The sequence below is a fragment of the Anomaloglossus baeobatrachus genome, chromosome 7, assembly GCF_048569485.1.
Source record: "Anomaloglossus baeobatrachus isolate aAnoBae1 chromosome 7, aAnoBae1.hap1, whole genome shotgun sequence".
NCBI lineage: Eukaryota > Metazoa > Chordata > Amphibia > Anura > Aromobatidae > Anomaloglossus > Anomaloglossus baeobatrachus.
Window position 1 is genome coordinate 225,032,465 of NC_134359.1, and position 13,626 is coordinate 225,046,090.

General features: G+C 42.0%; 1 protein-coding gene across 6 annotated transcripts in view; it reads left to right on the plus strand.

Moving 5' to 3' along the window:
• The window catches only part of CLEC16A (C-type lectin domain containing 16A), a 429,136-nt gene that overhangs the window by 154,115 nt on the left and 261,395 nt on the right, over positions 1-13,626 (plus strand). For 4 of the 6 annotated variants that reach the window (XM_075317919.1, XM_075317921.1, XM_075317922.1 and 1 more), the window contains exons 12-15: positions 669-769; positions 4,978-5,100; positions 7,949-8,058; positions 8,927-8,986. In XM_075317919.1, the coding sequence (XP_075174034.1) occupies positions 669-769; positions 4,978-5,100; positions 7,949-8,058; positions 8,927-8,986 (394 nt within the window). The remainder of the gene's footprint in view (positions 1-668; positions 770-4,977; positions 5,101-7,948; positions 8,059-8,926; positions 8,987-13,626) is intronic. The other 2 variants (XM_075317924.1, XM_075317920.1) reach the window with 1 other exon arrangement.

Sequence of the window (13,626 nt, forward strand, 5' to 3'; positions counted from 1 at the left end):
CAGACTTAGCAATGATAATAACCAAGTGATAAAGCCTTTAGTTTAAGTAAACAACAAGGAGCCTGATAAGAGAGGCATAGTTGATTTTTCTTTCTTAACCCCTACAGCATGCTGACTTCAGCTTACATAGCAAAAACCTGGTCACAGATTCCCTATAATACAAACCGCAACTAAAGCACCCCTATAGGGTCGGGCATAGGCGGTTACACAGGATACATCAAGGGCACCATTATAGGTTATCCGCATATTTTTTCTAAAACATCCAATTGTGAAAATGTTATCTTGCCACTATATATTGATAAAACATACTCTTTCTTCACTTTCTTTGTTTTAGAAGCTTAGAGTTTCACAAATAGTGCTACTTAATTCATTTTTGTTCCTCTAGCAATAACTTGTACATTCCTGGAAGTATAGGCGAAGACTCCATAGAAACACAACTTTTACCAATAAAGTAGAACTATGATCATGGTAATCTTTGTAAGCATGTAATGTATGTGATATCACACTGATATAAGGAGGTCATATTGCTTATTTTCTTGCAATGTTTATTCCAGTGCTTATACTGTGAATCTAAATTGCGTTTGTTTTTATCATTTTTTCTTCTTTTTTTTATGTCCTGATTTCAACATCTTGTTACTGAGAATTTGTAAATCTTGTGTTTTCCACAGGCCCTTCTTGGACCTGGTTTACAGTACCCTGGAGTGCACAGATGATGATTACTATACTTTATTTGTCTTGTGTCTACTTTATGCTATGTCCCATAATAATGGTAAGTGGAGTTGATAAAAGTGTGTATTTTAGACTACGTTCACATTTCCTTTTAACTAATGCAAATGGAAGCAGAGGGACCCCCCTGATTACTATGGGGTCTGTCTTTTTGCTCAATTATATGTCAATTTTTACGACAGAGGAAAGCACATCATGCAGAACTTAGTTTTTTTTCCTCCTTTCCAAAAACATATAATAGAACCCAAACAAGCTCCATAATAATTGATTGGGCCCCTCTTCTTCCATGTACAGTAGTTATGCAAATTATTCTCTTGGATTGTCCTACCAAGGCCCAAAAGATTAGGCTAAAATATGCATATTTTACTGAGTAATGAAAATGTAATATTAAAAAAAATGTTCATATTAAAAGTTCTCACAGAAAGCAAATTGCTTTGCACTGATGAGGGGCAAATACCCTGAAACATGTACTGAATATACAGTGACGAGTAATGTTTTGAGCTGTTGACTTTCAGGTTCCTTATTTCACCATCTAGCTTTGAGAGTGAGATGACCTTCATTGCATAGACAATCATCTTGGCTATTTTATACATAAATTTGACTTGCAACTATTCAGCATATGATTAATTATGCAGATTCTTGTCATGTCACTGCATTGTTACGGTTTTGCTCCTGGTGTTTTGAAAAATATTTTTCTTCCTGTATTCTACAAATTACAACCTGTTCTCACATTCACTAATAGCTCAGTGTGTTAATAAGACGATTCCCAAACAAAAGCTCTCTGGTTCAAATCAAGGAGCAGCCATGAAGAAGATTTCCCAAGAAAAGAGAAACAGCATCATCCAGCTCATCAATAGCGGTTCCTCCACCAAGAAAATTACTAAACTGCAGGGGCCGAATACTTTCACATGGCACTGTACCTGTAAATGAAGTATTTTTGGTTTGGGCTTCTTATATTGTGTGATGTAGGAAGGCCTTTTAAAGGGAACCTAGCACCAGGTTTTCCCCATGTAAAGTATGGCCACCACCTTGATGCCCTTTTATATGCTGTCTTTATGTCCCAAGGCTGATCTGCATAACATAAAAAAGACCTTTTATTATAGTCCCATACGGGGTAGTCCTGTATGATAGGTGTTGCTGGTCTTGATCCGTCGGCGTTCTGTTCCTTGCTACTTGTAGATGACGCGTCTTACGTCATCCACACAGCCTCTCCATCTCGCTCCTGCTGAAGAGTATTTCTCTCTGCTCTGCCTAGGAAAGGCCGAAGAGCACCCGCGCATGCGCATTACAACATTTCGCTCTGCCCTCGGCAGATCAAAAAGAAGTGCACGTGTGCAGGAGCACAATAGAAGACACTGTGTGAATGACCTAGGATGTGTTCTCCACAATAAGGAAGGAAGTAGGGTGGCATCGGGTCAAGACCAGCGACGCCCATTGGGCCACTATTGACTTTTAGAATTTCTACATCCCATAAGTGGCAATAGGTTCCTGTTCTCTTTTTCACTGAAGAGTCTATTTTTTGCCTTTAATTTCCCAGAGAAGCATTGCATGGCTTATAATTCTCCCTATGCTAACTTGGCACTTTTTACAAGGAGAATGTTTACCCTGTAGACCAGTGATCCAAGGAGAATCTTTACCCTGTAGACCAGTGATCCCCAACCTTTCTTACCTTGAGCGGCACATTCTTCTCTGAAACAGGGTCGTGGCCACATCCAGACCCCCTTCTCTCCCCTCAATTAGAGACATCCGGCTCCCGCCTCCCCCGCAATTGTGATACTTAGAGGCCCCATTATGTGTATCATGACAGCCAAAGCTTCCCCACAGAAATCACATCAATGCAATAAACTTGCAGCCTCAGGTTCCCGCCTTACTCTAATTTGGTTTTGTTGCATCAAGCTCTTCCACCACTCCATTGAATTCGGCATGAAGCACCCCTCTCTTATGACAGTATTCTCCTATGTCCAGCTTAGCACTTACCATATTTTTCAGGCTATGAGAGGCACTTTTTAACAAGAAAAACTCCTGCTAGAAAGTGTGGCAGGTTCCTGTGGTGGAAGAGAACACGGACACCGTGTCCTCCACAATCACATAGAGAGCTGTCTTCTCTCCTATTGCTCTATGCTGATCAATGGGATCGGTGCAGAGCAGAAGAGGAAGCTTACCGAAATCTGAAGGACTGACCCTACGGGAGCGGAGCAGCTGAAGGACCTGCCACATAAGTAATTCTAGGACCTTTCAGATCATGTTAGGCTAAGTTTATATTCCAGTAATTATCAATCCGGATCCAGCAGCAATCTGTTGACATAAAAGATTCGCAAGCACAACTTTTTTGTCTGTTTTGAGAAAATTGATTTTTCCTGGATCCGTTAATGGATTGCTATTTATCTTCCATTTGAAACTGATCCAGTAGGCAAAAAATGGATTATTTTACACATGAAAGAAAAAGGAATGGCTAAATAGCAATCAGCTAATGGATAGGTTTTCCATAGACTTCCATGTTAAAAGAAACGGATCCTGCAAAAATGTATTTTTTCAAAACTGACAAAGTTGTGTTTGCACAACTTTTTTGGCAATGGATTTCTGTTAGAATAGATCCAACAGATGATTACTGGAAATGTGAAGTTAACCTAACTGATCAGTTAGCTCTTCAGATAACCTCCAGAGTCCATCACCTGCTCAACTCCTCCGTTCCGATGCTGGTCAGGAAGTACAAGGTGTGTGTGTGTGTGTGTGTGTGCCATCTGATTGTGTGTGTGTGTGTGTGTGTGTGTGTGTAAACGTGCATGTAGCAGATCTGTATATGCAAGCTTAAATGTCCATGTAGCACATTTGTGTATGTAAGGGCAAATTGTGCATGTAGCAGAGTTGTGTATGTAAGTGTACATATGCATGTAGCAGAGCTTTGTATGTAAGCTTTAATGTCCATGTAGCGGAGCTGTCTATGTAAGTGTGTAACTGTGCATGTAGCCTTGTTATATGTGTATAATACACACAGTGCAGACAAACACTATCAATTGATTTTTTACTTTTCCTATTCTACCCCATTACATTTAAATTAGTGCTATGACCCCTCCACTTTACACATTCAGGGAAGTTTTTAAAAAACGAGAAAAGTATTTTTCCTATTTATGCTGTCTTAATCTGGGGTGTATCTTATGATAAGGAGCATCGTATAGTCGAAAAATATGGCACTTGACACGCAATATCAGATCTTTAAGAATGTCGTGGCGATTATGGAGTTGAGATCTTAGATCCTCCATTTACAATTTCAGTAAGTCTTGGAACATCACAAGTCTTCTTATGAATTAATAGCATTCTATATGTTAAAGGGAGCCTGTCTTTTTGAAAAGTATGTCTGATCTGTGAGCAGCAGGAGCTGATCAGATTGATGTATACTTTTGTGGGAAAAGTTTCAGTACAACTTGCATAATCTTTATTGAAATCTCTGGTGTTTTTATCCAGGAGTCCAGTGGGCGGTTCTATTCAATGATTGACAGTCTTCCATGTATGACTGTTCATGCAAAGATAGAGATCAGTCACTAGTACGACCGCCCACTTGACTGATACAAACATAAAGGATATCCATTAATAAAATACAAGTTCTACTGAATCTTTTCCAATAAAACAATGTATTATTGTGCTTTAGCTTCTCGTTTTGTATACCTTGCTGCCAACAGATCGGACTGCATTTACAAAGTGACAGGCTTCCTTTAAGCAAATCGGATTTGAGCATTAGTCCAAATTTTCTCAATCTTCAAGGTTAAAATAGCAAATAGGTTATAATCTCACAGATGCTAGATCTTATGTTTGCTGGCCGAAACTGGGGTAAGTGGTTGCACCACATGGCAGCTCCTAATATCACCCTTCGACATATTTGTTGATATGTTAGCTCCAACTACCCAACGTCTTATGAGCTGTCTGAAGCTTATCATTTATAAATTATGCTCTATTTATATCTACATGACCAATTTGCCAGTTATTGTATCTGTTTGGACAGCACTGTGAGTTATTGTTACCTCCTATTATACTTCTGTCCTGTGTTCTAAAGCTGTCAAAGTAGAGCTGTGATTCTTCTATATTTGCCAGGGATAAATAGTGCAATTTATTACATGATGGATTATATTAGAGTCCTTTAATAAACTAAAGAACACTATTTGCCAACTAGATTAACACAGTAAAAGCGATCGTTGCCACTTCCGATGTTAAACAGAAAACCCTTTATAATAATATTGAGTTTCTTTTTGTTGATAGGAATAAATCCCGAGAAATTGGAAAAAATCCAGTTGTCATTGAAGCCAGCAAAAGACAGCACTTCTTACAACCAAGTGCTAGTGGAAAGATTGATTAGGATAATGAGCCAAGCGGCACACCCAGGTAAGGATCGGGTAGCATTTCCGTAATGCCCACTGTTTTTGTTTTTTATTTTCAGGGCATCACAATGACATTATCAAGGGTTCACATAGCACATAGCACCTAATCACACTCTTGTATGCTCTTCCCTTTTGGCCAAATAGACTTTCGAGTCCACTATCCACCAATAAATAGGACAGGAATGAATCAGAATTGTGTGGGACCAACAAATGGTCTCAGACCTGTGACCTTAGGTTGCCCACATTTGGAGAGCAGCGAACAGTGTGTGTTTGGGGAAGGGAGTCTTATAACAACATGATCAGTATGCAGCTTAAAGAACATGTTATCCTCCCTAGCACACATATATCTAGCCTTAAATTTTAAACTACAGGCTCCGATTGGAGGAATGGTTGAGCAGTATTACCTTATGGCTATATGATCTGGGTATTTTAATACCTATAGGAAAGGGGGCACTAAATACCTTGATGGATGTTTGTGGAGCTTTACTTGGTGCTTGTTAAAGACCTATATGTCGACTGTAAATGCACCTTTGTAAGGTGGCGCAGGGTGGTAATTGTGGCCGAGGGATTGACCCCACATGTCCCAGCATGCTACATGGACTACACTGTCATGGCTGGTTATGTGGACTTGGGACGTGGGCTCTGTGAACTCATACAGGCCGCATACTGCTGCTGTCGTTGGCTGACCGACCAGGATCCGATGAGGACTCTTACTCACCAGGAGACACAAGAGGTTGTTTCAAACAACAAATCTTTACTTATTCTCTGTAACAGTTTTACACTTTAGATAGTGGGCACATATCTTCCAGCACCTTACAGCTGTACAACGCATACTCAGACACAGTCTTACTTCCCACTGCGTTGCTTCAGATCTTAGTGGTGCCGTGAGTTCCAGTACAACCCAGCTCAGCGTTACAGTACAATTCGTGATGGTCACCTTCCCTTGCAGCAGCTCCACATCCAGTCTCCATGCTGGAGTGAAGATCAGGGGTCCGATTACCATGGTCAGAGTAGAGCCTTGCTCGCTCAGATGCTTTGGGAAAATCCACTTGAATAAACTGACTTCAGTTATACACCAGTTGGAATAACCAGTTACCTTAATGGCTAATGGGCCTGGCCGCTAGAGTCCTGTCCTCTGGCTCCTATTGTCTTGGCCCGTTCCTTTCAAGGATCTGTCTTTTGTTTCAACACTGTTCGCACTCCGTGCCTCATTCAACTCTCAAGGTTCACGCTATCTCGTCTCCAGTCTCCTTTCTTCCAGTTACTGCAGCCAGCCACTATATGTGACCTTCAGAACCTACAGAATATCGTCAGTAACTGTTACTCACTAGATCGTCATTTGCTAAACTCAACTGTCTCTCCTTGAATGAACATTCTATTACCCTGGCAACTAACCCCTCCCATTGTGGGCCAGTTACAACACTGTTTTTGTACCTCAGTATTTGTAGCCAATACCAGAAGCAGGTAAAAAATTTAGAAGTGGTGACGTGTTTTTATTATTCTTCTCCTCTGATTGTTCAACTCCTGGTTTTGGCTTACAAATACTGGAGTAAAATACTGACCAAATTAATCTAATGCAGAGGTTCCCAACCTTTCTGACCTTGAGAGCCACATTTAGCTCTAACAGAAGGTCGCGAACCACATTTAGCTCCCGTCCCCTTACCTTAGTGGCACCCAGAGCTCCCATTACCGGCATAATGACAGTCATAGCTTTTCCACAGAAATCACACAATATACCAAGATCCAGGGGCTCCTACTGTACCCCACATTTAGACCTGTTCTTCTATGTGGGGCTACTTACAAAAGCCACAATCTGGGATCTTCATAGCGGTTTGCTAAACCTGGTGCTTATGCACCAAGCTTGAAGACAGTCGCAAGCCCCACATCACATATGGCTACCGAGCCACAGGTTGGGACCCCTGATCCAATATATGTGTCCAGATTTACTCACTAGTCCATCTTAGAACCAACCTCATATAGCTTTTGTCTAATGGATTTCAGTAAATTTGGCATTCTGATTGCTATGTGACACTGTCCTTTATCGGGCTGATATCAATTTCTGTTTGTTTTAGAAACTATTAATAAAGTGATAATTAGGCATTAATGCATGTAAACGTATGGTAATTAGAGGAGTTCACTGTAAAGCTGGGTTCACACATAGCGACAACGACGTCGCTGTTACGTCACCATTTTCTGTGATGCAACAGCGACCTTGTAAGTCGCTGTTATGATCACTGCTTAGCTGTCAAACACAGCAGATGCAGCAGCGATCATAACGACACGCGATGCTGTGCTACATGTGCAGAGAGCCGCGCACACTGCTTAGCGCTGGCTCCCTGCTCTCCTAGCTACAGTACACATCGGGTTAATTACCCGATGTGTACTGCAACTACATGTGCAGAGAGCAAGGAGCCGGCACTGGCAGCAAGAGAGGCGGACGCTGGTAACGAAGCTAAATATCAAGTAACCAGGGAAAGGTCTTCCCTTGGTTACCCGATGTTTACCCTGGTTACAGCTTACCGCAGCTGCCAGATGCTGGCTCCTGCTCCCTGCTCGCTTCATTTCGTTGCTCTCTCGCTGTCACACACAGCGATGTGTGCGTCACAGCGGGAGAGCGACGACCAAAAAATGAAACTGGACATTCAGCAACGAGCGGCGACCTCACAGCAGGGGCCAGCTCGTTGCTGGATGTCACACACAGCGACAGCGACGGGACGTCGCTGCAACGTCACAGAAAATGGTGACGTAGCAGCGACGTCGTTGTCGTCGTCGCTGTGTGTGACACCACCCTAAGTCTTTGTATAACACAAATTAGAGGAAACGAAGCACTGATTGAGATTTTTTTTTTGCAGATGGAAAAGTCCGTTTGGCTACCCTGGAGCTTGCATGTATTCTCCTGAAGCAGCTCGTTCTTATTGATGGTGATTGTATCATAAAAGATGTCCACCTAGCCTGTTTGGAGGTAAGTGCTCCATTCAGTCCACACAGGTTTAACCCAAAATTTTATGTCTTTTAAGTAGTGGAATTTATGGATGTGGTTGAGTGAGATGTAAATACCGTATTTTTTGTTTTGTAATACATATCGGTTTAGAAGACACACCTCAAATTTAAAGATAACAAAAGGTAAAAAAAAAAAAAATGGGGTCTGTCTTATACTCCGGTGTTGTCTTAACGGAGGGGGGACATCAGTGGTGGTGAAGAGGGTCACAGGAGGCAAAGGTTGTGATGGCAGCTGCGGTCCGTAGTGGCGGCAACAGCGGGGGTCAGTGGTGGCAGCAGCGGCGGGTCAGTAGTGCAGCAGGCCGGTGCGGTGAGTGTCTCAGTCTGTCCGCTGTCCCGGTTCAAATGAAGAGCTCCATCTGCGCACACGCTGACTCCCGGCACCATCATTTGAACCGGGACCGCGGTCACACTGGGACACTCGCCGCACAGACACCCCAGTCTGCACAGCCACCCGCCCGCACACACGCACAGAGTGGTAGCCCGCAGTTCACCCGCCCACCCGCACAGAGAGGCAGACGGCCTCCAGGACACAGAGGGAGCCGGTTGCCCGCACGCAGCCACAGGCACTCGGATGCCCCACAGACAGCCCCCCTCCCGGTAAGCTATATTCAGATTTTAAGACGCACCCCTCAATTTCCTCCTAAATTTTTGGGAGGAAAAGTGTGTCTTATAATCCGAAAAATTTGGTAATACTTTATTGGTGCCAGAAGAGTTGAGTCTAGAAAGTAGAAAATGCCATTTTGTGTTTTTCCTCTGGCTACAATTGTAGTATTTTCCATAAATATGAACAAAAATGACACGTTTTCTCTTTATAACTCTTTGTCTAGGGGGCAAGGGAAGAAAGTGTGCATCTCCTGCGCCACTTCTATAAGGTAAAATACTATCAGGTAATATTCCTTTCTTTTTGATATTTAAACTGTAGGTAATTAGGAAGTTGTACAGAGGCTGCCAAGGTCAGAATATTAACATTTCATCAATCCACTAAAAATGATTCTTATCCAACATTCAGCATAAATAGTCCCATTATTTTCATTACCTTTACACCATCTCACTTTACTCTCAGACCATGTAACAGCTTCACACTTTCCCCAGTCTTCTAAGTCTTGGAAGGACCTGTGACTCTCCACTGTCTTTCAAACTCTATATCCAAATCCTTATCACCTTTCTCCTGCCGCTGCCATCTCCAAACATTTCCTAGAATGCACTCTCCTAAATTTTAAGTTGATAAAAATACTAGTATATGCCCTCATCCTTACCCTCCTAGATTACTGCAACATCTACCTTTGTGGCTTTCCACGCGACGCTCTTGTGCCTCTAAAAACTGCTCTACATCCTGCCTGGTTAATTCCCCTTCCCTCTCGTTATACCACTTTCTTCTGTAAATCCGTTCACTGACCATCCATAACAAAAGAATTCAGTTAAAAATATTTTTGATTTTGTTTTAGAAATTACATTTATTTTTACAAGTAAAATATATCTTTGTACCGTGTTAGCCAGTAGAGATAAAAAAATTGTTTAAAAGAACAGAGAGTCCTCAGTGGTTGATACCTTTTAATGGCTAACTGAAAAGATGGTAATAATTGCAAGCTTTCGAGACTACTCAGGTCTCTTCATCAGGCATGGTATAACACAAAATCTGAAGAGTCACGTATTTATACACAACAGGACTTAGAATAGTGCAGTAAAAAAAAAAAAAAAAAAAAAAGAACAAGTTATATGAAACAGAACTATCTCTATGGCAGGGGGACAAGCTGTTCTAGCCATAAATACTGCTGCAGTTCAGTGTGAAAGTTTTATTGTCCTTTGATAAGGGTCTGGTCCAGGGCTGTGACACGCTCGGATGGTCAGAGGAGCACATCTTTTAACTGATGTAAAAAGACATGAATCCATGAGACACATTCATTCCTTCTCTGAATGTGTCAAAGGTCATCATAAGTTTGTACTCCCATAGTCTCCTGTCTCTCTGGGACTTGAAGTTTCCTTTCAATACCAGCAATTTCATGTCCATGATGCTGTGGTCTGGGTTACAAAAATGTTTGGCCACAGGTAGATCCATCCTTTTTTTCTCTAATTGTGTGGCGGTGAGAATTCATCCTTGTCCTGAGCTGTTGTCCTGTCTCCCCTACATACAGACCCCCAGTTGGACATTTGGTACATATAATTAAGTACACCACATTGGTTGTGGTGCAGCTGAACGTACCTGGGATCTTGTAGTCCTGATGTGATCTGGGAATCTTTATCTTGTCCGTTGTCAATATTAATGGACAGGTCTTGCATTTTTTCTGGTTGCAGGGAAATGTTCCTGTTGGTGTTGGAGAGGACAGGGAGCTTCTGACAATGATGCTTCTTAGATTTGGGGGCTGTCTAAAACACAGAAGTGGGGGGTCTGGAAAAATAGATTTTAACCGGGCATCTTTTTGCAGTAATGGTTGTAGTTTCCGTGCAGCTCCTCTAAACACCTCCAGATGTGGATTGTAGGTGACTACAAGAGGGACCCGGTTGTTCTCTTCTTTGGTTTTATAATGTAGAAGATGGTTTCTTGATATTCTGGTGGCTCTTATAATCTGGTTTTCAATTGTTCTTGGGTGGTAGCCTTGATTCAAAAAGGTTTTTCTGAGGCCCTCAAGGTGATTGTCTCTATCTGTACTGTTGGAACATATCCGATTGTACCTGATAGCCTGGCTGTGTTTGACACATTCAGAGAAGGAATGAATGTGTCTCATGGATTCATGTCTTTTTACATCAGTTAAAAGATGTGCTCCTCTGACCATCCGAGCGTGTCACAGCCCTGGACCAGACCCTTATCAAAGGACAATAAAACTTTCACACTGAACTGCAGCAGTATTTATGGCTAGAACAGCTTGTCCCCCTGCCATAGAGATAGTTCTGTTTCATATAACTTGTTCTTTTTTTTTTTTTTTTTTTTTACTGCACTATTCTAAGTCCTGTTGTGTATAAATACGTGACTCTTCAGATTTTGTGTTATACCATGCCTGATGAAGAGACCTGAGTAGTCTCGAAAGCTTGCAATTATTACCATCTTTTCAGTTAGCCATTAAAAGGTATCAACCACTGAGGACTCTCTGTTCTTTTAAACAATTTTTTTATTTATTTTTACATAAGACACGTGAACAATGTAAAGCTAGAAACCGAAGAGAAGCTGTTGGCTTCTTAGATTCAGATTGTAGCGTCAAATCTTATACTCCTTTAAGATGCATAACACTTAGTGAAGTTATTTGGAAGTTATTCCCTATCCATAAGAATAGTTAACTTTCCAATACCTGGGGGTCCAACCATTGGTACGCCCATCGATCCTAAGAGCCGGGACTCCAAAGAGCCTTGTGTGAATGGAGTGGTGGTCGATCAAATTCACCTCCACTCTATTCATTCTCATTGGTTCTGCTGGAGATAGCCAAGTGCAGCATTTAACTGGTCTTTGGCACTCCTATTAAGAATGAAAGGAGCTGAGTTGCACATGATTGTCCACCTCAGCATTCACTTTAAAGCACTGATTCGAGGGGTTGGTGACGGTACCAGACGTCGGAAAAGTTATCCGCTGTCTTATGGGATACAGTGTAACATCCAAACGTGGTACAACCCCTTTAGTATTCTCTTATGGCTACAAAAAACATTATGGGGTCAAATCATCAAAGGTTTTAAGTCAGAAAAGTGGCATAAAAGCTTTGAAAATTTGTGATATTTGGCGCTTCCACACCAGTTTAAATCCACTTCACCAAAATGGGCTGGACTGTGGAAGAGCTGTGGTGATACAAGAGCTTCTCCGGAGCAGCACTCCTGGCATGGGGCACGGAGTTACACACCACTGTGGAGATGCGCCAAGTTCATTAAGGGGACTACACCTCTTTATCAATTCAGCCACTTCTACTCCAGTAAGACTGGCATAGTACAAGTGTGCGCTATGCCGATCTATATGAATCAGCCCCTATATGTCTTCATTTATTTAGTTGAGAAATTGGGGGGTGTTTGTGTGATTTTTCAAGTCTAAACATTAGGGTCCCGTTACACGTAGCGACGCACCAGCAATCCGACCTGCGATCCGACCTGGCAGGGATCGCTGGAACGTCGCTACTTGGTCGCTGGTGAGCTGTCATTCAGGCAGATCTCCGCAGAGATCAGCCACCAGCGACTCGTGTAACGACTGCTCCCTGCTGGCTACCGGAGGAATCTCCAGTAATGCCAGGCCTGGATTCAGTTACCTGCTTTGCACTCCGGAGCTCTCAGCTGCAGCCTGGTCTTATCTCAGAGTTTGCAGGACTGAACCGCGAGCGCCTTTATTCTCCTTCACAGTAGAAAGAGAATTGTATATAACTACGTTTATATCACACTTTCCTCTGAATGAAGGGAAGCCTAATATTTGTTTAACTTTGCCTTTGCCCTGTGTTTGTACCACACCTGTTTAAATTGTCATGGGGGGTGCCGGCTGCAGTTTGCTTTTGAAGCCATGTGCTGTATTGGAAGCATGAATACAGTTTTTGGTTGCACTAAATTCCACCCATAAATGAAATGTTTTGTGGTTTTTTTTTTTACTTTACTTCTCATTGTGTAGCCTCAACCCAAGCCATTTTCATGACAAAAGGCAAATTATCCAAAAAGATTCAAAGCAGAAGAGGTGTTTTTTGTTCTTTTTGTTTTTTAGAATTTAGAGATTTGCCTTTTTTTCACTCGTAGTGATAAGCTAAGCAGCAACTTCAATTTAAAATATCAACAATGATTTACAGGCTGGTCTACGACGAGTCCTTTCCAATGTCTACTGCTCTAACCTAATGTCCTACTACCTTTCTTCTCCACACAATCTTCAGTCCTCACAATACCTTCTTTGCTCTCCTCTTGCCTGCTCCTCATCCAGCTATGTCCAAAAGCAAGATTTTTTCCGATTCCCCTATTGTCTAGAATTCTCTACTCAAACTGATCCGTCTCTATCCCACCTCTCAGACCTTCAAACTCCACCTAAAATACCCACCTCTTCAGGAACCTCATCCAGCTGTGTCCAAGACCAAAATTTCTCCCACGTCCCCTCTTATCTGGAATTCTCTACCCAAACTGATCGGTCTCTATACCACCTCTGAAACCTTCCAACACCACCTAAAATACCCACCTCTTCAAGAAGTCTACAACCTGCTTCCAGCACACTGCTTTATGACCAGCCTCTACCCTCATCTACTGTCTCTGACTACCAGTCTGTCACTCATTTAGTCATATACTTGTTTTCTACCACAAGTCATATAATTGTTATGTATTGTTTACACCATTTCATATGTACGGTGTCCTGAAATTGAAGGGAATCTGTCACCAGGCTTTTAGACCTAATCCGACAGCAGCATAATGTAGAAAGAGATCCTGATTCCAGTGATGTCATTTACTGGGCTGCTTGCTGTTGTTTTGATATAAGTACGGTTATATTAGAAGGCGATTTATCACTGAATGACTAGTTAAATTGCTTCTGTGTTGCCTTCTGTATTTGAGCTCTGTATAACCCTGCCTGCACTGATTGGTAGGTTTCTGTGCA